At 37.0% G+C, this 25,359-nt stretch overlaps 1 protein-coding gene across 2 annotated transcripts in view; it reads left to right on the forward strand.

The window, feature by feature from the left end:
* Positions 1–7,198: 7,198 nt before the first annotated feature.
* Positions 7,199–25,359, forward strand: part of MEIOC (meiosis specific with coiled-coil domain) — a 64,251-nt gene continuing 46,090 nt past the window's right edge. The window contains exons 1-3 of one of the 2 annotated variants that reach the window (XM_053713765.1): positions 7,199–7,318; positions 22,297–22,454; positions 22,562–22,648. In XM_053713765.1, the coding sequence (XP_053569740.1) occupies positions 7,256–7,318; positions 22,297–22,454; positions 22,562–22,648 (308 nt within the window). In that variant the 5' untranslated portion in view covers positions 7,199–7,255. Of the gene's footprint in view, positions 7,319–9,043; positions 9,157–22,296; positions 22,455–22,561; positions 22,649–25,359 lie in introns of those variants that run through there. The other variant, XM_053713766.1, reaches the window with a different exon arrangement.

Consider the following 25,359-nt stretch of genomic DNA (forward strand, 5'->3'; position numbering starts at 1 on the left):
TAGGATGAGGAAGGATATGGAGATAACAACGGATAGAGGGCATAAGGAGAAGGAATACAGTATGTATTAGAAGAGTAATGTCCGCGTTATTAGTAGAAAGACTTCTACAATTTTTAAGCTTTGTGATACTTTAATTTAGATTGCATTTGAACAAGCTGAAATTTTACTCTGTTTCAGATAGCACAAGCTTCAAAAAATAATTTACTGTAATATACAGTTTGAAATTGAGCGGGAATGTGGGGTGTTATGACATATAGTATGCTGTAACACCATTTAGACCTAGATTACAAGTTGAGTGCAAAATCATTAGCGTTTTTGAGCGCTAACGCAGCTCAAATTAGATCAATAGAGCTCTTATTCTTGCCCTCATATTGCAACTTCAAAGTAAAAAGGTAGTGATCGAGCAAAAGCCTTATAGGCGTGCTAACATCTGGAGGTCAGATAGCGAGGCTGCGCTAAATAACTCACCTCATATACTTCTGTGGGGCATTGTAAGGGTTTCACCCAGACTTCAATAGTTATTTGCAGCTTTTTATCTTGGCTTTCATTTTAGACTCACCTGTGTTTTCTCCTTGCCTAAAGCTCACTACTATGGTTACCACCTCGGCCATGTTGTCCTGGACACTTATGAGTTATACATGCTGCAGGGTGTGCAGAGGGGAACATGAATGCACTCCTGGACAACACACGAATAGTGATCCTGGACAGCATTATTCATGTTCCTCCCTGCACACCTTGCAGCATGTGTAACTCATAAGTGTCGAGGAAAACATGGTCAAGGTGGCAACCCTAGTCACTACTCTCAGGCTCCCTCTTATGGTCAAACTGGTAAACATCATCAGAGAGACGCAGGTTGCAGTCCCCAGAATGATGATGTCCTCATTACCTATTTAACTGTCTCAGTCCTGTTTGCCCTTGCGTTGTCTCTGACCTCTCTGTAAGTTCCTGACTCTGTGTATTTCCTAGCTTGTTTGATGTCCCATTCTAGTTCCTGATCCCTGGCTTGTTCCTGACATCGCTGATCTTCGTGTTCCTGACCCCGGCTTGTCTGACTACTCGCTTTGGTTCCTTATCCAGCTTGTCTGACTATTTGCTCTGGCTTTGACTCCTGGCTTGTCATTTGGCTTTTGGACTAGTTATAATTTTTTGTTATTTTTTAATAAAGGTGTGATAAATTTATCATTTCTTGTCTAAGTCTGGTTCCTGGTACCATAATAAGCAAGGGCCATGAATCCTGACGATGCTAATAATCCACCTTTACCCACAATCATTTCCAGGATGGAGGAACAGGATCACTGCATGGATCAATTTTCACTAGCACTGCAAACCCTTCTAACTTGCAATGCACACTTGGATCAGAGCACTCAACAACCTATGGCTGCTCCCGTTACCGCTACTGCACCTAGTCCTACTAGGAGCATGTCCGGTTTTGCACCTCTGCCCCAGAGATATGGAGGCGAAAGTGTTCAACAAGGCATTAACAACAACTTAGTAGCTTGTTCTATGGTGAGTTACCACCTGGGAGGAGCCTCTTTTAGCCCAATTGTGCGTTTCACAGAGGAGAACTTTACTGCAGTACAGTATATCAATCTGATTCCACCTAAAAATGACAGTCCAGCCCTGAAATGCTATAAAATCCTCCTCTTAACAAGGAAAATGGCAACCCTAGACAATTGTTTCTGCCTTCTGTGGGCCTTGCCAGTGAAGTCTTCTCTCTTTTGTGTATGGAAATTATGACCCTTGTGGAAGTCTCCCTAAGGGTGACGGTGGGAATCTAGACATGGACCCGTTGCACAATGTGCGATTTTGGTGCCGGACTGTACTTTTTAGTCAGGACTAGCCATAGAACAAGCTATTACGTTATTGGTTATTTTCTGGTTTCTCTCTTTTTGTGTAATCAGCTAATTTTTAACTGTTACTAATACTAACTGACCTCAGCAGGAAATAGCTAGAATAACCAACATAGTGTTTCTTGTTACCTTATATAAACTCAGGGGAACTGTAAAGCCTGCAATTTTCAGAAATAAATTGCAGGAAAAAGAGACAACCTTTTGTTGTCCTTTTTTTTAACTACACATACTTAGGGCACATGAAACTCCTTATTTGACCAAGGATAATCCCCTAATTCCAATGAGGGTTATTGTGTACGTGTGTTGTCTTTAGGGGGCAGGGTCTCCTTTGGCACCAATATCAACCATACAGTAACTACATTAAGTAGGTCACTGACATTTTATGCTGATCACCTACTAATGATAAGGTATTAGACCCAAGTTGGGAAAAATGGAGCTCCACTCTTTTAAAATGAGGTATCATGCCTTCTGTGTGCCTTGTCAGTGGTAGTGCCCCTCCTTCGTATAAAACACCTACCTTATAGCTAATTAGGGCAAATGAGTGTCATTATCATGGTAATCAACCAAAGTTTAAAGGTGCCTTAGAATCCTCAATCATTAGAGGGGCATTCTGTCTTTCAAATAAGGGGTCTCATACCCCTCTAATTAAATCACAGAGGGAAACAGGGGCTATGAAACAGCCCACTTCTCTGCCTATCCAAAAAAAAAAACACACGCTACATAGCATACACACACTACTCAGCATACACTTACATACATGTAGATATACACACACACACTACATAGCTTACATTTATACACGCATTTATATCTACATAGCTTACATTTATACACGCAGATACACACACACACTACATAGCTTACACTTATATGCAGATACACACACACACACTACATAGCTTACACTTATTCATGCAGATACACACACACTACTCAGCATACACTTATACATGGAGATACACACACACATTACATAGCTTACACTTATACATGCAGATACACACACACACACACTACATAGCTTACACTTATATGCAGATACACACACACACACACACTACATAGCTTACACTTATACATGCAGATACACACACACTACTCAGCATACACTTATACATGGAGATACACACACACATTACATAGCTTACACTTATACATGCAGATACACACACACACTACATAGCTTACACTTATATAGCATACTTCCCAACATTTCAAAATTCAAAAGAGGGACACCCCCCCCCCCCCCCGCGGCAAAAAAATGAAATGTGGTGGGCAGGGCTTAAAAAATCATAAGACCAAAGTAATATAAATAAAATTCTAAATAAAGTCATATATTTTAATATACTTAGGCAGCAAATCAAACACAAGCTCAATCCACTGGTATTGCTATGTGAGCTATATATTTAATAAGCCTTTGCAAAGACATTGCTAAATATTTTTATCTTAATTGGACATTTAATAATAAATTCTTTAAAACTGCTCTCTGCATTCCCCATTAATATTCTAGATTCTGGCCTTTAAAGTCAGCAAAAATGCACAGTAGCACACTACATAGCATACACTTATACATGCAGATACACACACACTACATAGTATACACATTCAGATACACACACGCTACATAGCATACACATGCAAATACACACACACTACATAGCATACACTTATACATGCAGATACACACACACACACTACATAGCATACACTTATACATGCAGATACACAATAGCATACACTTATACATGCAGATACACACACACTACATAGCATACACGTATACATGCAGGTACACTCACACACTACATAGCTTACACTTATACATGCAGATACACACACACACACTACATAGCATACACGTATACATGCAGATACAGACACTACATAGTATACACTTATACATGTAGATAAAAACAGCCACACTACATAGCATACACTAATACATGCAGATACACACACACACACACACACACACACACACTAAATAGCTTACAATTATACATGCAGATACACACACTACATAGCTTACACTTATACATGCAGATACACACACACTACATAGCTTATACTTATACATGCAGATACACACACCCACATTACATAGCTTACACTTATACATGCAGATACACACACACTACATAGCTTACACTTATACATGCAGATACACACACTACACAGCATACACTTATACTTGCAGAGATACACACACTACTCAGCACACTTATACATGTAGATATACACACACACTACATAGCTTACACTTATACATGCGGATACATACACTACATAGCTTACACTTATACATGCAGATACATACACACTACACAGCATACACTTATACAGATACATACACACTACATAGCTTACACTTATACATGCAGATATATACACACACACTACATAGCTTACACTAATAAATGCAGATACACACACTACATAGCTTACACTTATACATGCATACACACACTACATAGCTTACATTTATACATGCAGATACACACACACACACACTACATAGCTTACACTTATATGCAGATACACACACACACTACATAGCTTACACTTATACATGCAGATACACACACACTACTTAGCTTACACTTATACAGGCAGATACACACACTACACAGCATACACTTATACATGCAGATACATAGACACTACATAGTATATACTTATACATGTAGTTACAAACACACACACTACATAGCATACACTTATACATGCAGATACACACACACTACATAGCATACACTTATACATGCAGATACACACACACTACATAGCATACACTTATACATGCAGATACACACACACTACATAGCTTACACTTATACATGCAGATACACATTTAACATGCAATACAGATTTAACTGTTGTGGTATATAACATGTCTTTATTTATCTTAAAATTTTATAAAATTAAGTTTTGTAAATTTTACAAAAGAGCAGTAATTGGATATGGATTGATTATAACACCTTGCATAAAATGTTTTTGTCAGCAAATTTTGATTTAGTTTTAGTCATAGTATTTTGACTAAAATGTCATTTTAGTTTTAGTCGTATTTTAGTCATCAGAATTTCTTTAGTTTTATAGGTATTTTAGTCGACGAAATTAACACTGCTTCTGAGTATGGGTCCAATAGAATTTAAAAAATGCATGGGGCAATGCGGAACATATGGGATTGCCCTGCGAAAATTGGGACAGTTGGGGGGTCCTGTCACATGGTGTGTAACAGTACATAGTATAGTCCTGTCACATGGTGTGTAACAGTACATAGTATAGTCCTGTACATGTCCAGTATAGTCCTGTATACATAGTATAGTCCTGTCACATGGTGTGTAACAGTACATAGTATAGTCCTGTCACATGGTGTGTAACAGTACATAGTATAGTCCTGTCACATGGTGTGTAACAGTACATAGTATAGTCCTGTCACATGGTGTAACATTAGAACATAGTATAGTCGTATCATATGGTGTAACATTAGTATATAGTATAGTCATGTCACATGGCATAACATCAGTACATAGTATAGTCGTGTCACATGGTGTTACATAAGTACATAGTATAGTCATGTCACATGGTGTTACATAAGTACATAGTATAGTCCTGTCACATGGTGTTACATAAGTACATAGTATAGTCCTGTCATATGGTGTTACATAAGTATATAGTATAGTCCTGTCACATGGTGTTACATAAGTACATAGTATAGTCCTGTCATATGGTGTTACATAAGTACATAGTATAGTCCTGTCACATGGTGTTACATAAGTACATAGTATAGTCCTGTCATATGGTGTTACATAAGTATATAGTATAGTCCTGTCACATGGTGTTACATAAGTACATAGTATAGTCCTGTCATATGGTGTTACATAAGTACATAGTATAGTCCTGTCATATGGTGTTACATAAGTACATAGTATAGTCCTGTCACATGGTGTTACATAAGTACATAGTATAGTCCTGTCATATGGTGTTACATAAGTACATAGTATAGTCCTGTCATATGGTGTTACATAAGTACATAGTATAGTCCTGTCACATGGTGTTACATAAGTACATAGTATAGTCCTGTCATATGGTGTTACATAAGTACATAGTATAGTCCTGTCACATGGTGTTACATAAGTACATAGTATAGTCCTGTCATATGGTGTTACATAAGTACATAGTATAGTCCTGTCACATGGTGTTACATAAGTACATAGTATAGTCCTGTCATATGGTGTTACATAAGTACATAGTATAGTCCTGTCACATGGTGTTACATAAGTACATAGTATAGTCCTGTCATATGGTGTTACATAAGTACATAGTATAGTCCTGTCATATGGTGTTACATAAGTACATAGTATAGTCCTGTCACATGGTGTTACATAAGTACATAGTATAGTCCTGTCATATGGTGTTACATAAGTACATAGTATAGTCCTGTCATATGGTGTTACATAAGTACATAGTATAGTCCTGTCACATGGTGTTACATAAGTACATAGTATAGTCCTGTCACATGGTGTTACATAAGTACATAGTATAGTCCTGTCACATGGTGTAACATTAAATTAATCTAGCCCTAAGAGAACAAAGTACATTTGGATAAAAGAAATGAATTGGAAACCGTTATTAAAAATCGCATGCTTTATCTGAATCACGAAAGTTTAATCTTGAAGTGAAAAGAAAGCTAAAACTGCCTTGTTTCACTTTACAGCTGGGCTCCCTAACCCGCTGTATGAGCGAGGTACCTGTAACTGAGCATAACCTAATCGTATTATTAATGGTTTATCATGAGAACACATCAACTGTACACTTTAAAAAAAAAGTTTTATTACTTTTAATCAAAAGCATATTAACACACAGTTTGTAAAACAAGAAATAAAGTAACGTGAGAAAGTGGTTATGGGTCCACTATTAAAATTCCTGGTATTATCTTTGTCACAAATACTTTTTCGAGATAAGAGGTTACTCCTCACCTCTCCTCTAAGTAATAGATAGGCGCCACTTTGCAGCGCTAGTGCTACACGTTTAACATGTAAACATTTCTCCTCCCTTCACATCTAGATAACAACTTTTTTTCACACTGCAGCTCCTCCCTCTGTTGATCGCTCCAATACCAATTGGTCACATAAGTAATGCGGCGGGAAGACAGAAAGCGGCGGTGGGGAGTTCTATGGGAGAAAAGACGCGCGCCCTGATATTCCAACTGACTCTGCTCGCGCTGGAACTCGCGCGCATAACTTTAGTAAAGTCTGTAGTAGGCGGGGAATCTGGCCGCAAGTAAATGGGCGTGGTTTCAAACGTCCATGCGAATAGGCGTGGCTTGGAAAACTTCGCTTTAACCATTGCGCTGCCCTTACCCCGCTAGTACTGTATGTGTTGCGGCTGATTAATGGAGACGTATGGTGGTTGTTAGTGTCGCGATGTCCCCTATACAGACAGCTAAGGCAGAAGAAGAGGAAGTGGTGAGCACCAGTTATATAACAGGGAAACAGTTATAAAGTACTAATACTTACTGGTAATTGCCTGTAAAAATTGTTATTAATGTTGACTTACATCTAAATATATATTTATCAATTCATTTACTGAAATTACTCTCATTTCACGATTATTGATGTTTATATGATGCACTTATTAGGATTGTGCAGGTTATGGAAGCGAAGAAACCTGGTTTTATAACACATAATTCACGTATTTAGTACATTGCACATGGCTTTATCTGCACTTGCAACATTTAACCCTATATATTTTGTCAGGGTTTTCAAAGTATGAACTTATCTATTAGGCTAAATTACTTTTTATGCCATCATATGAAATTGTTCAATACCACAAGACTTAGATGTGCCATGCTGGACAGAACACTCCCATGTTATTGAATGTACAATACAAATAAGGAATCTATAGAGGGACTGTGATGGGGTTACCCCTGATGCCAGGGAGGGATACTGCACATGGTACCCCAGAGGTTAAAACCGTTATTTGCCTAGTTCAGTTTAGTCAGTGCCACTCAATTGTCACTTTGCTGCACGTGTTTCCCAAAGATCTTACATAGTCTGTCCCCCACCTGAAAATATCCTTGTATTTTGATCATTTTTTTAAATTATTCTGTATGTTAAGAAAACGTCACCCACTTTATATCACCATTATTTTGATAAAAACCTGCATCACACTTTTACCTAAATAGAATTGCAGCCAAATAGCATTATTACTATTTTAATGTTTTCACCGAGGGGTATAAAGTTGGATCCATTTTGCTGTTTGTTGAAAATGTGCTGCATAAAATGTAACAATGTAACTCGTCTATGTAACTGATTTATGTTGCCTGAGCAATCAATTCGGTATTCAACTGACATCTGGATTTGGTGACATTTTGAACTTTGAAAATAATTTCACACACACACACACACATATATATATATAGTTGCATCTAAAAATGTTTTTTTTTTTTAACTATTTCTTGTTTTTAAAGCTATATTTTTAATGCTTGTCTCCATATTCTTCAAGAAAGAATTTTTAAGGCTGTGACACACTGCAAGCGGAGCGGCGTGCAGGGCGTAGATGCGACTTTGTGCGCGTAGTGTGTCTTGCCTTATCAACTCTGAGCACTCTGCTGCGTCAGGTCGCATAGCTGAGCGCTCAGAGATGAAATATTTGAACTTCAGAAGCGATGAGACCTTTAGAACGTTGTGCTTTTTTTATATGCTTATGTTGAATCCTGTATAATAATACAAATCCGCAATTCATTTTTTTTTTTTTTTGCTCACATTTGGTTGGAGTGGGTATGCAGGATTTAGTAACCTGCCCCTGCAACATTTTATACAGCGGTTGCTTGATCAATGCAGAAACTCATTTATATCGGCTCCTAATTGGCCACAGCAAATAAGATAAGATAAACAGCACTGCACATGCTTTTCAAGGGGGTATATCCCTGGATTCCTATGAGGCAGAGCAATCCAGATGTTGCTGATAAAACTCAAGTTTTGTTATAACACATTTATTTTTGTTCATGCAGTGCTTTAAATATAAAATGTTTTTACTATACACACTGACTCTGGTATTAAATTGCTACTGCTTTTGGAATGGAAAGGGTTACTTTCTATCAGCCCCTTATGTAGTCACTGCCTACTCTGGCCTCAGGGGTGACCATGGGAACAGCTATGTAATTCTGTATTATTTACATTGCAACTCCACGCGAGACTGGATGTGCAACTCCCACCCTGCGTGCTTAGGCTGTGCTCACGGTGACATCAGACCCTTGTATGGCTGAGCCTGGCTGCAGAGGAGTAGCATCTACAGCGAATATGTAAGCGTTTTCCACTAGACCTTATTAGTTAGCACTTTAAACAAGCTGTCACTCAGAACAGTGAATAAAATGAGAACCTATCTGCTCCCACGCAGGAAGCAGTGGCTGAATACTGAGTCTACTGGGAAGGCCTCATTAGCATTGCACATATGACATCATTTATTATATGTTCTGCTTATGCTAGTAGTGTCATGTGTGGTGCTTTACAGTACTGCTCTTAAGCTTAGGTTTCTGTGTAAGTTTTGCACCATAACCCCTGCGCTTATGTTTACAAGACAGTTACTGACTACAGGGGGTGGAGATGAAGGTTTGTTCCTTATTGCATGGCAACTGTTTCTGTATGCCAAGTTCAAGGCAGGTGTCCTGTGACAGCGCATTCAACAAGTTCTGTGTTGCTTGCAGTGTTGGAAACTGCATTTTGGTAACTTTATCAGATTTGGAGATATATTTATTCAGTGCTAGCAAAAATACCTGCCATTTTTTTTAAAATGTATTTATTTTTAATTCACGTTTGTGATATTTTGTCTTGATATGAGATTTATTTAGTTATTCATTAGTATGAATTAATCTAAAAGAAGTGTATTAGCTCATTCTTTTTAGAAATCCTGTTTTTAGTACAAGATCTAAACATTGAATGCACCTTTCCTACAGGTATGCTCTAAATCGGCATTTAAATGACTGTGCATGGGTTTTTATACCTTTTGGATTCTTGGGAGCTGCAACACATTAGATCCTGGCTTGTTAGTGACATATGAGGGATTAACATTTACTTATATGAACAGAGAAAGTGTATTACTGTGACCAAGTGTCACAGAGACAAGTGGCAGATAAATGTGCCACTGTAAAATAGGTAAAGTGCATCATACTGAAGTATGCCACTGTAAAACAAGACAGATAAACTGTGTATGCATTGTTTATTAAAAATAGAAAGATGGTACCATAAATATTACTTTCCTAATCATGCAGTAAAGAGTTTATTTCCTCTTTTTTAATGAAAGAAGAACATTAATTGCATATAATTATTTATATTAATGAACCATATATCAGTGTTTTATGTGTTTCTTATTCTCTGTTGTAATATTGCCAAATTTTACATTCCGGAACACATAAAACAAATATCTGATTCCTATGTATTTACTTCATTAAAGAGACACTGAACCCAATTTTTTTTTTCATGATTCAGATAGAGCATGACATTTTAAGCAACTTTCTAATTTACTCCTATTATCAATTTTTCTTTGTTCTCTTGCTATCTTTATTTTAAAAGCAGGAATGTAAGTCTTAGCAGCCAGCCCATTTTAGGTTCAGCACCTTGGATAGCGCTTGCTTATTGGAGGCTTATATTTACCCACCAATAAGCAAGCATAACCCAGGTTCTCAACCAAAAATGGCCCGGCTCCTATGCATCACATTCCTGCTTTTTAAATAAAGATAGCAAGAGAAAGAAGAAAAATTTATAATAGGAGTAAATTAGAAAGTTGCTTAAAATTGCATGCTCTGCCTATTTAACCTTTGTATTGAACCACTGGCAATCAGGATCAGATCACAAATAGAAGGAATTGTACTAGGCAAACAAGAGATGAAAATAGCTCTATATGCGGACAATATACTTATCTATCTATCAAATACCAAAAGTAATATACCTAAGCTCCTGCAAATCATTAATCAATTTGGGTCATTCTCTGGCTACAAAATAAATGCCACAAAATCAGAAATTCTCTGGCTCAGGAAAAATAACAATTCTTTTCTTAATAGCCCATTTAGAACAGTTAAGAAGTCATTTAAATATTTAGGGATTTTAATCCCAATTAAACCAAACGATTTATACAATTTGAACATACTTCCAATTCTGATAAAATTTAAAGAGAAACTCAGAAGCTGGGAAATTTACCACTCTCTATCTCTGGACGGATAGCCCTATTCAAAATGGTCCTTCTCCCTAAGTTACTGTATGTGCTACAGAATACTGCATTAACACTTTTAGAAAGGGATATTCGAGCATTAAACAGCTTGCTTAGAAATTTTATTTGGCAGAAGAGGAAACCTAGGATAGCGCTGACTAAATTAACACAGGCAAAAGTATTTGGAGGTTTTGCGCTACCCGATGAACTGCTTTATAACCTTGCCTTTCTAGCACGAATCGTGGCAGACTGGATTTTCGGTAATAATTATGTTTTGAATAATGCATTAGAGGAAAGTGTATGTGACCCATACCTCCCACGTGCGCTGTTGCATTGTGAGCCAAAGGGGTTGCCAACTAGAATTAAGAGATTAAAAATGATTTTCAACCCATTAAAGGCCTGGTGGAAGATAGGGAAGCTCCTCGAAGTACCTTCCTCTTATGGGGAATCCACTATTTCAAGCTGGGCTGGATTCATTAATTTTTAAGAAATGGCATTTACTAGGACTCAATAAGATTATACAGTTTATTGATCAGGAAAAAAAATGCATCAAGTCATTTGAAGAAATTAAGAATAATTTCAATCTCTCTAACAGATAGTTTTTTTGCCTATTTACAAGTAAGGCATTATGCCTTAGATTTAATGAGGAAGGGAGAGTGGCAATGGGATCTAGTTTGTTTGGAGGGGTGGTTTTTGCTGGTAAAGAAAGGACTTATGTCCATTTCTCATTGTTATCTTCTGGGAGCCGGAAAAGGGAGACAAACTCTTGAGAAGATTGCTCAAGACTGGAATTTAACTCTGTTTCAGGAAAATATTGACCTTAAACTTTTACAAAAGTCCATCCATAAAGTGACACAGGCTACTCTCTCAGCTACATGGAGAGAAGCACACCTTAAATTACTGCATAAATTTCACTTTACTCCTGAAAAAGGTTATAAGTTTCGAAATATGGAATTTCATAAATGCCCCAAATGTTCCCTGATTGCGGCAGACCTTCTGCATATGCTCTGGAATTGTCCTTTGATTAGACAATTCTGGCGTAAATTAGAATTTTAGATGAATACATCACTTAAGATCTCCCCTCTGGAGCTGTCGGTAAGTTTAATTGTATTTTGCGTTATAAGTCAGCAAGAACAACAGCTGAATGAAAAAATAATAAGTGTGGCAATTCTGGCAGCCAGGTATTTGATTTTCAAAAAATGGAAAACTAGAGAAACACCCAATGTATCAGAGATAAAAAACTACCTTACAAAGCAATGTATACTGGAACAGCGAGACATGAATATAAATAACGAATCTGATATTAGACAATTTTTTGGTAAATGGGCACCCTTTATTAAAGGGACACTGTAAGCAAAAAATATCTAAGCTTGTAACGAATTAACTACCCTAATCAAACATTTTCTCAATATAATCTCATAATGAGATTGTTACCGTTTTGCCGATTTCTTTCTTCAATTATTTATTGCTTTCCAAACCCACTCCGTGGGTATCCTTAACTCCTGTGCAATCCGGGCTGACAACCGCGGTTTGAATATGGCGCCTCTAATAAGCTCTGCGCATGCGCAAGATTGCGCAACGTCACCGAAACCGTCACTCCTTGTAATGCGCAAGCGTGATTCCTATCTGTGGGTAACTTCGGATTCACTAGTTTAAAATGCGCATGCGATATTTAGCCGATTTTATGCGCAGTAGGACAAATTAGTCTCTTAATGAGATGCATAAACATGCAATATGATTGGTTACTGTATCCTAACACGTAGTGCCGACATTTGTGGGCTGGATATCGTGACGTAATCACCGAAAACTAAATATGATTTTTCTACCGTTATGCTTCTTCGTTTTACAACATTTATAGGTCAGTATGTTTTAGTTTATGCTTATAACATGTTATATGGGGTTTGTTTATAATAAAAATAGTAAAAGATAGTAATCCTTTAAGTCTCTCCCGAACACAGAGATTGAATACATTATATTCCCCTTCCAAAACACAGAACTGGTACTTTTAGGGATATGGTAGTTGGATCTGGTAGATGAGGAAGAATGACAGGGGAAATGAGAATGAGATTGTATGTCTTTTTTTTTTTTTTTTTTCTTCTCCTTTTTTTTTCTTTTCTTTTTTTTTTCTTTGTTATATATTTTATATTTACCTTCTTTACGGAGCTGGTCTAGGAATAAAAATGGGTCAGCAACATAAATCAGATATTAAAGTTTTAAGTGGGGTTAGCTGTGAGTTAGATCACGCTAACAGTATCCCTATTCTGTTTTTTTGTTCTTTTTGGTTGATAATTTAATGTCTGTTAGTTTAATTGCATTAACAATATAATAATGTAATGATATGTTTTGTGATTAATAATTGGTTTGTTAGAAGGCATGCCTTGCATGGCATAAATAACATGTTTGAATTTATTATGTTGAACATATATATATGCTGAAATTAAAAAAAAAAAAAATTGCATGCTTTGAATCATGAAAGAAAAAAATTGGGTTTAGTGTCCCTTTAATATATCTGATACAAGCTTGTGAAATCAAGTGATACACGTGATTTCCATCTTTGCTCATGTAAAAGATTAATAATATTTGTGCTACGGTTGGGGTACATAGGAAACAACTGTATGCCTACAGGGGTACTTGCTACAAAAAGCTTGAGAAACACTGCTCTATGGCAACTGAGAGAGTTCAGTGTGTAGCTAAGAACTCTCTGCACAGGCAACTGGTTTGACCTTTTTATGTATATATAAGAAATAATTGCTAATCATCAGATTAGTGGCTTCAGGTGTGTTTGAATGATGACATTAAACAAATTGAGAACATATTTAACAGGCAGGGTCCTGTAGCCCAAATAGGGTTGCCATCTTGGCCATGTTTTCCTGGACACTTATGAGTTACACATGCTGTAGGGTGTTGTACCCCTGGATAGCACACGAATAGTGATCATGGACAGCACTGTTCATGTTGTCCTCGGCACACCCTGCAGCATGGGTATCTCATAAGTGTCCAGGAAAACATGGCTGATGTGGCAACCTTAAAGTGAAAGTTAATTTTCAACAAAAACCTTAATGCCATTGATCCATCTGATCACCCTGTATCTAGTCGCTAAGTTTTTTTTTTTTTAAATCCATAGTTATTTTTTTTATATTTATTATTTTTCGCACATACCGTACTTACTGATCCTCCGCCTACCCGCTCATTTCCTGGTTTTTCTCTTTCAGAAATAAGAGCGGTCCCACCCGCTCTTACGTGGTCATCCGTGTGCGCTCCAGTGAAGCATCCTGTATTGCGCATGCATTAAAATACAATGTACATTTGTACATCACTTCATTCATTGTTTTGCATCATAGCAGAGATCGTATTATCTGTTCCTGTGCCATCAATGCGCATGCATGCCCCATGAACGTGCATCTATACAGGGAGGAGATTCAATGAGACACGCATGCGTAGTTTAAGTTGGGGGCGTGTAGTTTGTCTGTTAGGACGCCACTGGTTGGCCAATGCTTGTTCTTCGGAATATAGTTTTTGTATTTTTTTTTTTATATACACTTTTTTTTTTTTTTACTTAGCTTTGGAAAGTTAATTCACAAACCCGGTTTAGCTAGTACAATTTGTAAGTATGCTTTTTGTAGGAACTTTTATATCATGCATATGAAAGAGTAGGATGTACACACATTGAAAATATTTTTTTAAGGGACACTTTGTAATTACAAGATATTTCTTTTTATATTTTCGGCCAAGTCTAAACATATTGAAAACAAATTAAAGGGACAGTCAACTCCAATTTTTTTTTATTGTTTAAAAAAATAGATAATCCCTTTATTACCCATTCTCTAGTTTTGCACAGCCAACATGGTTATATTAATATACTTTTAACCTCTGTGATTACCTTGTATCTAAGCCTCTTTTGACAGCCCCCTGATCACATGACTTTTTATTTATTATCTATTGACTTGCATTTTAGCTGTGTTGTGCAGAACCCACGGGCGTGAGCACAATGTTATCTATATGGCTGACATGAACTAGCAGTCTCCTGTTGTGAAAAACAAATAAAAAAAGCATGTGATTAAGAGGCTGACTTTAGTGGCTTGGAAACAGGCCAAAGTTTAGAGGTTTAAATGTTATAAAGTATGTTAATATAACAGTGTTAGTTGTGCAAAGCTGGGGAATGGGTAGTAAAGGCGTTATCTAGATTTTTCAACAATAACAATTTTAGTGTTGACTGTCCCTTTAATGTCTTGTTTGCTGCAATTGTTTTTTAATAGACAAGCTCAACCCACCACTTGCCTTATTTGGAGGAGTCAATCCGGGTTCAAGTATGCAGAAAAGGGCTAGCTACAGTCCTTATGAATTAAAATAAAGTGCTTTGATTTGCAGTTGTGCTTAATTAAACATTATTAGGGAACAATATGTAATGGTTAGCATTGAGAGAAGTTACCAGGGTGCATTTCTGGTTCCAATCCAGTTCCATTACCACAGTGATCACCTGGTTATTAAAACCTATATAGGAGCTTTATTTTATTTTAGAGTTTAAACCAATGTCTTGGGGGTCTTTAAGCCTTTTTTTGCGGAGCTGTTACAGGCACATATAGACTTCTTTCTCATAAAATGTGTTAAATGACTATCCCTCTCAAAGGTGTTAAAGTACTACTTAGGAGCCGCAGAGAACTGCCAGCCCAGATTGGAAACTGCAGCTGACCCAATTAGCAGTGCCCTAATTTTGTGTTTAACTCCTTTGTGGGAGGTTGCTAGTGAATTTTTTTTTTACATGCTCTAAGAAAATTAAAACGTCATTTTTTGACTATAATTTCCCTTTAACTCTGAAAAATGTAGTTAAAAATTCATGAGAGGTTAAAGTGCATTCTTCAGACTTCATAAGTCTAACTCTGTTACATTCCACACGGAGATTGCTTTATCTGTATAGTAGCTCAGTTCTTGACAAATATGTTCAAAATCTAGGAGCCAGCCCAAAAATATAGAAGCCAGGCATTTTTCATGTTTATTGTATGTGTGTGTTTTGCGTGTGTGTGTGATTGATATATATATTTCATTATCTAGTAAGGAACAATTTCTGTGTTTATAACATATTGTTTAAAATGATTTTTTTTATTAAATAAAAGGTAAAAATAAAGAAATTGTATTGTGTGTATATATATATATATATATATATATATATGTTTATATATATATATATATATATATATATACATATATACACACACACACACACACACACACACACACACATATATATATATATATATATATATATATATATATATATATATATATATATATATATATATATATATAAAAGGTAAAGTCCAGCACCAATTCACCTTTAGTATATGGGTGCAAGCAGCCTCTGTCTCACCTTAAACAGATAATAATATCAAACGTAGAAATGGCTGTAGCACTCCAATTTCTTTTTAAAGATTTTTTATTACAAGCAGTGAAATACAGGCGACGTTTCGGGCTTCTGCCCTTTCTCAAGCCAAGTGATTAGTACATAATTCAAATCCACCTTTTATAGGCTGTGCATGTGACAAACAACAGGTGTATTGTATTACAATTACTTAAGTTTGGTTTCTTAAAGGAACAATAACCTAATATTAAAGTCATCATTTATTCTTTCATTTTCTTCAATTCATTTTTTTCCCAAACATATAAGTCTATCCTTCTTCATCTTTTGGGTAGTCTCCCCTATGTATATAAGACCACAAGAGCATTTTAATATATATATCACATATTCTGATTGACAGGTATATAAACCATTAATACTATGCCGTTTTCCTGTTTGCGGGTGAACAACTTCACTTCCTCTTATGACACTACTGCAATGTGAACAATTATAACAGGGGAAAGTTCCTTTCTTACTTGATATTAACATTTTAGGTTTACTACTCCCTATATATGTTTTGACTAAGTAAGGAGACTAAGTAAGGAGACTACCCAAAAGATGAAGGATAGACTTACACAACACAAATATACCATACGTAAGGGCATCACAGATCTCCCAGTGTCATCACATTTTAAAGAACAAAATCATAATGTAAATCAATTAAGGTTCCAAATATTGGAACATGTTCTAATACAGCTAAGAGGACGAGATAGAATAAAGAAACTACAACAGAGAGAGGTTATATGGATAAACAGATTAGAAAGTATGTACCCTAAGGGATTAAATAAAGATTATAAATTGTTTTTATTCCTTTAACCTATAAATTGTGATGAATAATTGTAAACTTTTTTCTTCCATAATTTAGATCAAGATTTACATAAGAATCAAAAGACTACAAGAAAAAGATATGTGCCGCATAAAATAGAATACAATTATGATATTAATATTGGCATTAAATAATAATGTGGTCTTTTTTACTAATTTGTTGTAAATTGTATTATGAAGTTATCCTCATACTAAGCCTAGCTAGCTTTAGTTATTAGTGCCTTGCTCCTGTTTTGATACATCAGCTAAGTAACATGTCTTGTAAGATTAGATTTTATTTGTTAGTTTCTTTTATTTTTACAATAGAAAGTGTTTTCTAAATGTCACAAAAGTTAATGGAATTTTACTAATATGCACTAACAGATATTTGCACGTAATTCATGATTGAATAGCTGACACTGTTAATTTATATATTCACAAAATGTTTGGTTATAATGAACACAATATTATCACATAAGTTATATATATGTTTGAAAAATAATGAAGAAAATAAAAGAATAAATGATGACTGCGATATTAGGTTATTGTTCCTTTAAGAAACCAAACTTAAGTAATTGTAATACAATACACCTGTTGTTTGTCACATGCACAGCCTATAAAAGGTGGGTTTGAATTATGTACTAATCACTTGGCTTGAGAAAGGGCAGAAGCCCGAAACGTCGCCTGTATTTCACTGCTTGTAATAAAAAATCTTTAAAAAGAAATTGGAGTGCTGCAGCCATTTCTACGTTTGATATATATATATATATATATATATATATATATATATATATATATATATATATATACAGAATATATAGACAAATAAACTGCCTTGTAGTACCCAGGGATACATGTTAGAGTTCAAATTTTCATCCCAGAGGCAGGTCTCTGCTTTCAAGATTATCTGAAGATCAGTCTATAAGGAGAGGTGTTCTAACTGCGTAGGAGACCTCTCAGTCCTGGGAGTGATTGTTCCAGTTCCAATACAGGGTCTGGGTTTTTTATCCCAATCGGATTGTGGTTCCTAAAAAAGAAGGACCTTTCAGACCACTTTTTTTAGATCTCAGGAGTTTAAACAAATTCTTAGTGTACCGTCCTTCAAGTTGGACACCTTTCGTTCCTTTCTTCCCGTAGTCCAAGAAGGTCAATTTATGACAACAGTGTTTTTAATGGACGCGTATCTTCATGTACCATTTCAAGAATTGTTTCAAGTTCTCAGGTTGGCCTTCTGGACTAATGTTTCCAGTCCGTGGCTCTTCCTTTTGGCTTGCCACAACTCTCAGAGTTTTCAAAAAGGTTCTGGGATTGCTGTTGGGGGCATTGCAGTGGCGTCCTATCTGGACGACATACCAGTCCAGACGCCAGCCTTACAGCAAGCAAGATTTCACACAAACATGGTGTTATCCTTTCCGCAATCTCATGGGTGGAAGGTAAATTTGGAAAAGTGTTCCTTAGTTCCAAGCACAAGGGCGACTTGCGTGGGAACCGTAATAGATTACATCTCAATGAAGATTTTCCTGACAGAGGTCAGGAAATCAATGATTATTGATACTTGCCTAGTCCTTCAGTCCACTCCTAGGCCTTCAGGGGTTCAGTGCATGGAGGTAATCGGGCTGATGGTGGCAGCAATGGACCTCATCCCGTTTGCTCGGTTCCACCTTAGACCTCTGTAGTTGAGCATGCTCAAGCAATGGAACGGAGATTATGCAGGTTTGTCTCCTCGAATACTATTGTAGCAGGAGACAAGGGATTCTCTTCCATGGTGGTTGTCTCTGGATTATATCTCCCAGGGAACCTGCTTTCGCAGACCATCTTGGGTGTTTGTGACAACAGACACCAGCCTTCTGGGGTGGGGCGCAGTCTAGGGCTCCCTGAAGGTTCAGGGAGTTTGCTCTCAGAGTCTGTTCTTTCTATAAACATTCTGGACAAGGCTCTTTGGGCCTGGTCTCAGTTAGCCACGGTCCAGTTTATCAAGTTCCAGTCGGACGACATGTCTTCAGTGGAGGAACAAGGAGTTCCTTAGCGATGCCAGAGGTAACCAAAATATTCAAGTGGGCGGAAGTCCACTCTTGTTACCTATTGGCGATCCACATCCCAGGGGTGGACAATTGGGAAGCGGATTTCCTGAACAAGCAGACTTCTTATCCGGGGGAGTGGGAACTCCATCCGGCAGTGCTCTCATGCTTAGTTTTCAAGTGGGGTCACCCAGTATTGAATCTCATGGCGTCACGTCTCAATGCTGAGATTCCGAGATACGGGTCGAGGTCCGGGGGTCCCCAGGCGGAACTGATAGTTGCTTGGCGGTCCATTGGATTTTCAGGCTCGCAGACCTATTTTCTCTGTTTGCTCTTTTGTTCTCGGGTAATTGCTTGAATCAAACAGGTGAGGGCTTCAGTGATTCTGATAGCTTTGGCTTAGCCTCGCAGGATTTGGTATGCGAATCTGGTGTTGGCGGCATATCTACCGTCTTGGAGACTTCCGTTGAGGAAGGTCCTTCTGATTCAGGGACCCTTCTTTCATCCAATGCTATTCTCTCTGCAGCTGACTGATTGGTGATTGTACGCTTAATTTTATCAGAGAGAGGGTTTTTCTAATTCGGCCATAGAAAAACATGATTCAGGCTCGTAAGCCTGTGACTAGAAGGATTTACCATAAAATTTAGCGTAACTATTTTTATCGATGTGAATCCCAGTGCTCCTCATGGAGTAGTGTTGGGTTTTCTACAATTTTTGTCTTTTCTCCAAGAGGGTTTGGAGAGGAGCTTATCCACGAGTTCTCTAAGAGATTTCGGCTTTATCTGTTTTGTTATGCAAACGTCTGGCAGTTGTTCCAGATGTTCAATCATTTTATCAAGCCTTGGTTGGGATCAGGCCTGTGTTAAAACCAGTTATTCCTCCATGGAGGATTAATTTAGTTCTCAAAGTTCTTCAAGGGGTTCAGTTTGAGGCTATGCATAACTTAGATATTAAGTTGTTATCTTGGAAAATTTTATTTTTTGTTACCATTTCTTCAGTTCGAAGAGTGTCTGATCTTTCGGCATTACTATACTACTTATCTTATTTTTCATTCAGACACGGTGGTTTTACGTGCTATCCTAGGGTTCCTTACTAGGGTTGTTTCTAACAGGAACATTAATCAAGAGATTGTTGTTCTTTTCCTGTGTCTAATCCTTCTGCTCAAAAGGAACGTCATTTGCACAATTTGGACGTGGTCCGTGTTTTGTAATTTTGTTTACGAAGGACTTTCGTCAGTCGTCTTCTTTGTCATTTTCAATGGAGAATGTAAGGGTCAGAAAGCTACGGCTATTTCTCTTTCTTTTTGGCTGAAGAGTATCATCCATGTTGCATATGAGACTACTGGACAGCTGCCTCCTGAAAAGATTACGGCTCATTCCACTAGGGCTGTTGCTTCCTCATGGGCATTCCAAATTGTTGCTTCTGTTGAACAGATTTGTAAGGCTGCAACTTGGTCCTCTCTTCACACTTTTCCTAAATTTTACCAATTTGATACTTTTGTCTTGGCTGAGGCTGTTTTTGGGAGAAAAAGGTTTTTCAAGCAGTGGTGCCTTCCGTTTAGGTTCCCTGTCTTGTCCCTCCCTTTTCATCCGTATACTATAGCTTTGGTATTGTATCCCACAAGTAAGGATGAAATACGTGGACTCATCGTATCTAGAAAAAGAAATTTATGCTTACCTGATAAATTTGTTTCTTTTTCGATATGATGAGTCCAAGGCCCGCCCTGTTCTTATGAGACAGGTTGTTAACTTTTTGTTAAACTTCAGAATCATCTGCACCTTGGCTTTTCCTTTCTCTTCCTAACTTCGGTCGAATGACTGGAGTGGGAGGGAAGGGAGGAGCTATATATACAGCTCTGCTGTGGTGCTCTTTGCCTCCTCCTGCTGACCAGGAGGCGATATCCCACAAGTAAGGATGAAATCCGTGGACTCATTGTATCGAAAAAGAAACAAATTTATCAGGTAAGCATAAATTTCCCTTTTGTTATTACAATGACAGTTTAAATGCATTCTGATCTTTTGCATTGTATTGCTTTATTATTAATATAAGATATACATATAAAATGCATTTTATGTCCCTTTTTATTACTTAACTTCAGTTTTATTCCCAGTATTTGTGTGTATACACATACACACCCGCAAGCAAGAACAGTGATTTAACACCATAGCAACATATTGCCCGCCACCTGAAGCCACTTCTTTTTAGCCTACGGTTCTTGTGTCCTCTGTCTTCTTCCATTCAAGGCCGTACCTGGGAACTTCCTTGCATGAGTTGTAGTTCCCAGGTGTGTCTTAGAGTTTATCTCGGCAGCCACTGGGTGGAATTTCAACAGAACTAGGCTTTAGGTGGTGGACAGTATGGAAATGTGTTCATTATTTTTACCATGAGGTCCAAATTTTAAATTGGTGGTGCTGAGCTTGTTCTATGGCTAGTTACCACCCCAAAAGTAGCCTCTTTTTGCCCAGCATGTGCCTTTCACATAGAAGAACTTTCCTGTAGTATATCAGTCTGCTCCTGCCTAAACAGTATAGTCCAGTCCCAAAATACAAGGCAATTCCTCTTTGAACAAGAGACATGTCAAACCCTAGACGTATGTTTCAGCCTAGTGTGGGCCTCGTCGGGGAAATGCAGCCAAAAGCCCATATGCGTGTCTAGGCACATTGGGCAACGGGTCCACGTCTTGTTTCTTGCATTATCCTTAGGGAGACTTTATATATATATATATATATATATATATATATATATATATATATATATATATATATATATATATATATATATAATTTTATTTTTTTGTTGCTTACTTGGATAGGGAACTGAATCTGCAATATAGTGAGGAAAGTTGGGGGAGCTGGATTTTAAGCACTTTTGTTCACAGCATTAAAGAAAGTTTAAGTAGCCCTGTACAAAAGATGACTTAAACGGCACTCTGAATACTTAATACTTTTTCCTACTGTCATTCATGCAAGTGATTACCACTGAGACAGGATAAAATTAAACTTCTCTCCACAATACGTTTTCTTAGGTTAACTGCATGATACTGAATATGGACAGCCCTTTGTTTTCACAATTTGTCAGTGGGATTTCCAGCACGGTGCCCTCTTCCCAATCTAAACTATACAGCAGCTGGTCTCTGTTTGATGAAGCAAGCTCTCCATCGGTATCTGATTTTCGGCAAAAAAGGTAAATAATGGTTTGGTCCTTTCATTTTGCATGGGCCACATTGTTCCTTATGAATTGGTTGTGCAAAATGTACAGTGTTTACACGTATCTGTCACTTTATATTTCAGTGTACCACTTGCACTTTCTGACAATGGAAACTGTAAAGATGTTTTGGGGATAGTTTGCAATATTCCAGAGGAACCAGTGACTGATTGGTAAGTTTTTGTTATTTTTTTTTTATTTTTTTAATGTGTATAAACCAGAAATTCATTATTTTAGTGCCTGGATTTTTATGGGATATATGGTGTAAACTTATGTTACTCAAAATACAATATGACTTTACATTTACCTTCCTTTGAGAAAGCTACAGAGAAATGCACTTTAGGCTTTTTGTTCCTTGCATCTGCCTGTGTGTATTTTAAATGCTATATCTGTTTAATAACTTGAATTTTGATTGTTATTTGCCCCCTTATCTTTTTATTGTTGATTTGGTTTTACATGATTGCACATAGGAATACCCAGCTATTTTCAAATAATTAATGTGACTGAGCATTAGAGACTAGGAAGGGCCACCCTTATATTTGACTTGATTAATAGTAGGGCTGGGCGATATGGGCCAAAAAAAAATTCGCAATTTTTTGGAAAAAAAACACGATTACGATTTAATTGCAATTTTCTTATAAATGACTCATTTTGCATTCTAAAGTTTATTTAACACTACAGAATCTTAATGTACATGTTTCTCAATGTCCAATACACTCTTGGAGTATAAAAATACAAAACAAAAAATAGTTAAAATAAAATTTGTGTGCTGTGATTAAATAGTAGCCACTAGCCAGTTATTAGGTCTTATGGCACACAACATTGTCATGTTTTCTTCTTGGACAGTGGTATGATTAACAAATGAAGCAGTGTAAGCCACATACACACACAATTATATATATATATATATATATATATATATATATATATATATATATATATATATATAAAATATACAACCACATACACAGTTACACACACATATATATATAACACACACACACACACACATACTGTGTTTGTGTGTGTGTATATATATATATATATATATACACAGAGAGTTATTCTCTGGGAAAAGCATTACTGGGCTAAAAAGCTGCACCCAGGTTGTAAATCGCCATAGAACAGGCTAACAATGGTATTGAGACAGTTGTTTGTTCCTGTGAGTGCACTTCTTTCTGTATGTATTTAGTCTCCCTATGGGAAAAAGGGGCAACCAGACGTGGACTCCTTGCTCAGTGTGCTTAGAGGATTATGGCTACACCTCACTGACAAGGCCCAATGAAGGCCGAAACGATCGTCTGGGGTTGCTGTGTTCCTTGTTAAGAGAGGAATTGCCTGGTATTTCGGCGCTGGACTGACCGTAATAGGCCGGATCAGACTGATTGATATACTACAGGAAAGTTCTTCTCTATGAAAAGCATTACTGAGCTAAAAAGCTGCACCCAGGTGGTAAATCCCCATAGAACAGGCTAACAATGGTATTGAGCCAGTTGTTCGTTCATGTGAGTGCACTTCTTTCTGTATATGTGTATATATATATATATATATATTTTTTTTTTTTTTTTTTTCTTTTTCTTTTCTTTTTTTAAACATTTTAATTTGACTGAAAATAAGCCCTGCTCCTGTGCAGGAATCGAATACAGGCATACTAGCAGTAGGGGTGGGGGGCTGCTCCTTTTAGAAATGCTGTGCCTTGCTGATATCAAATACATTGTAGATGCAGTTAAAGTGAAAGTAAATCCTAGCGTTTTACAAACGCTAGGATTTACTATTGAAACAAATAAAGGGGACTTTCATTCATGAAGTATAAGATACTTCATATAGAAAGCTCCTTTATTTGATTCAATCGATCGCCGCTCTTAGCTCTTACAGCAGCCCACGGCTAAAAAATTTTTTGGCTAAGAGGTGACGTTTTCACCTCTTAGCCAATAGCCGTGCGATAAATCCGGCTTGGCACCCATGGGAGCTGGATTTACCGCACCGCTATTGGCTAAGAGGTGAAAACATCACCTCTTAGCCTATTTTTTTTTTATCCTTGCGCTGCTGTAGGAGCTAAGAGCAGCGATCGATTAAATCAAATAAAGGAGCTTTCTACATGAAGTATCTTCTACTTCATGAATGAAAGTGCCTTTTATTTGTTTCAATAGTAAATCCTAGAGTTTGTAAAATGCTAGGATTTACTTTCACTTTAAGTTAACCCAGCAGCAGAGGGGACTGCAGTTTTAGCCTTTTTGGCAGCTGTGGGATTAACTGCATCTGCTATGTATTTGAGCCGTTTCTCAGAGAGCAGGAGATTGTGTGAGAGGTTCCATAATGATTACATACCCTAAGTTTCAGACTGCAGACGTTCCTAGGGGGAAATATAAGTAAGTGGCTTTCCCTCCTCTTCATTCCTGCATGGGCTCTGCTTTTATACTTCTAGATAGATTGGCCGCTGCTACTCTGAGATCAGAAAGTAAAACAGCCATTTTACAAATGTGTGCTAAAAGCAACCACTAGATAGAGCTAGTTTGCAAGAAATCACATAAAAATCAATGCATAACAGCCACTTCAGAGGATTTTTTTAAGCAAATGGGGAAAATGACTCGTTTTTAACGTGTATTTGGAACCATACTGAGTATTGAGATATATATATATATATATATATATATATATATAAATATATATATACAGTTGTGTTCATAAGTTTACATACCCTGGCAGAATTTATGATTTCTTGGCCATTTTTCCGAGAATATGAATGATAAAACAAAAACTTTTCTTTCATTCATGGTTAGTGTTTGGCTGAAGCCATTTATTATCAATCAACCGTGTTTACTGTTTTTAAATCATAATGACAACAGAAACTACCCAAATGACCCTGATCAAAAGTTTACATACC

Source organism: Bombina bombina, chromosome 5, assembly GCF_027579735.1.
Source record: "Bombina bombina isolate aBomBom1 chromosome 5, aBomBom1.pri, whole genome shotgun sequence".
NCBI classification, from domain to species: Eukaryota; Metazoa; Chordata; class Amphibia; order Anura; family Bombinatoridae; genus Bombina; species Bombina bombina.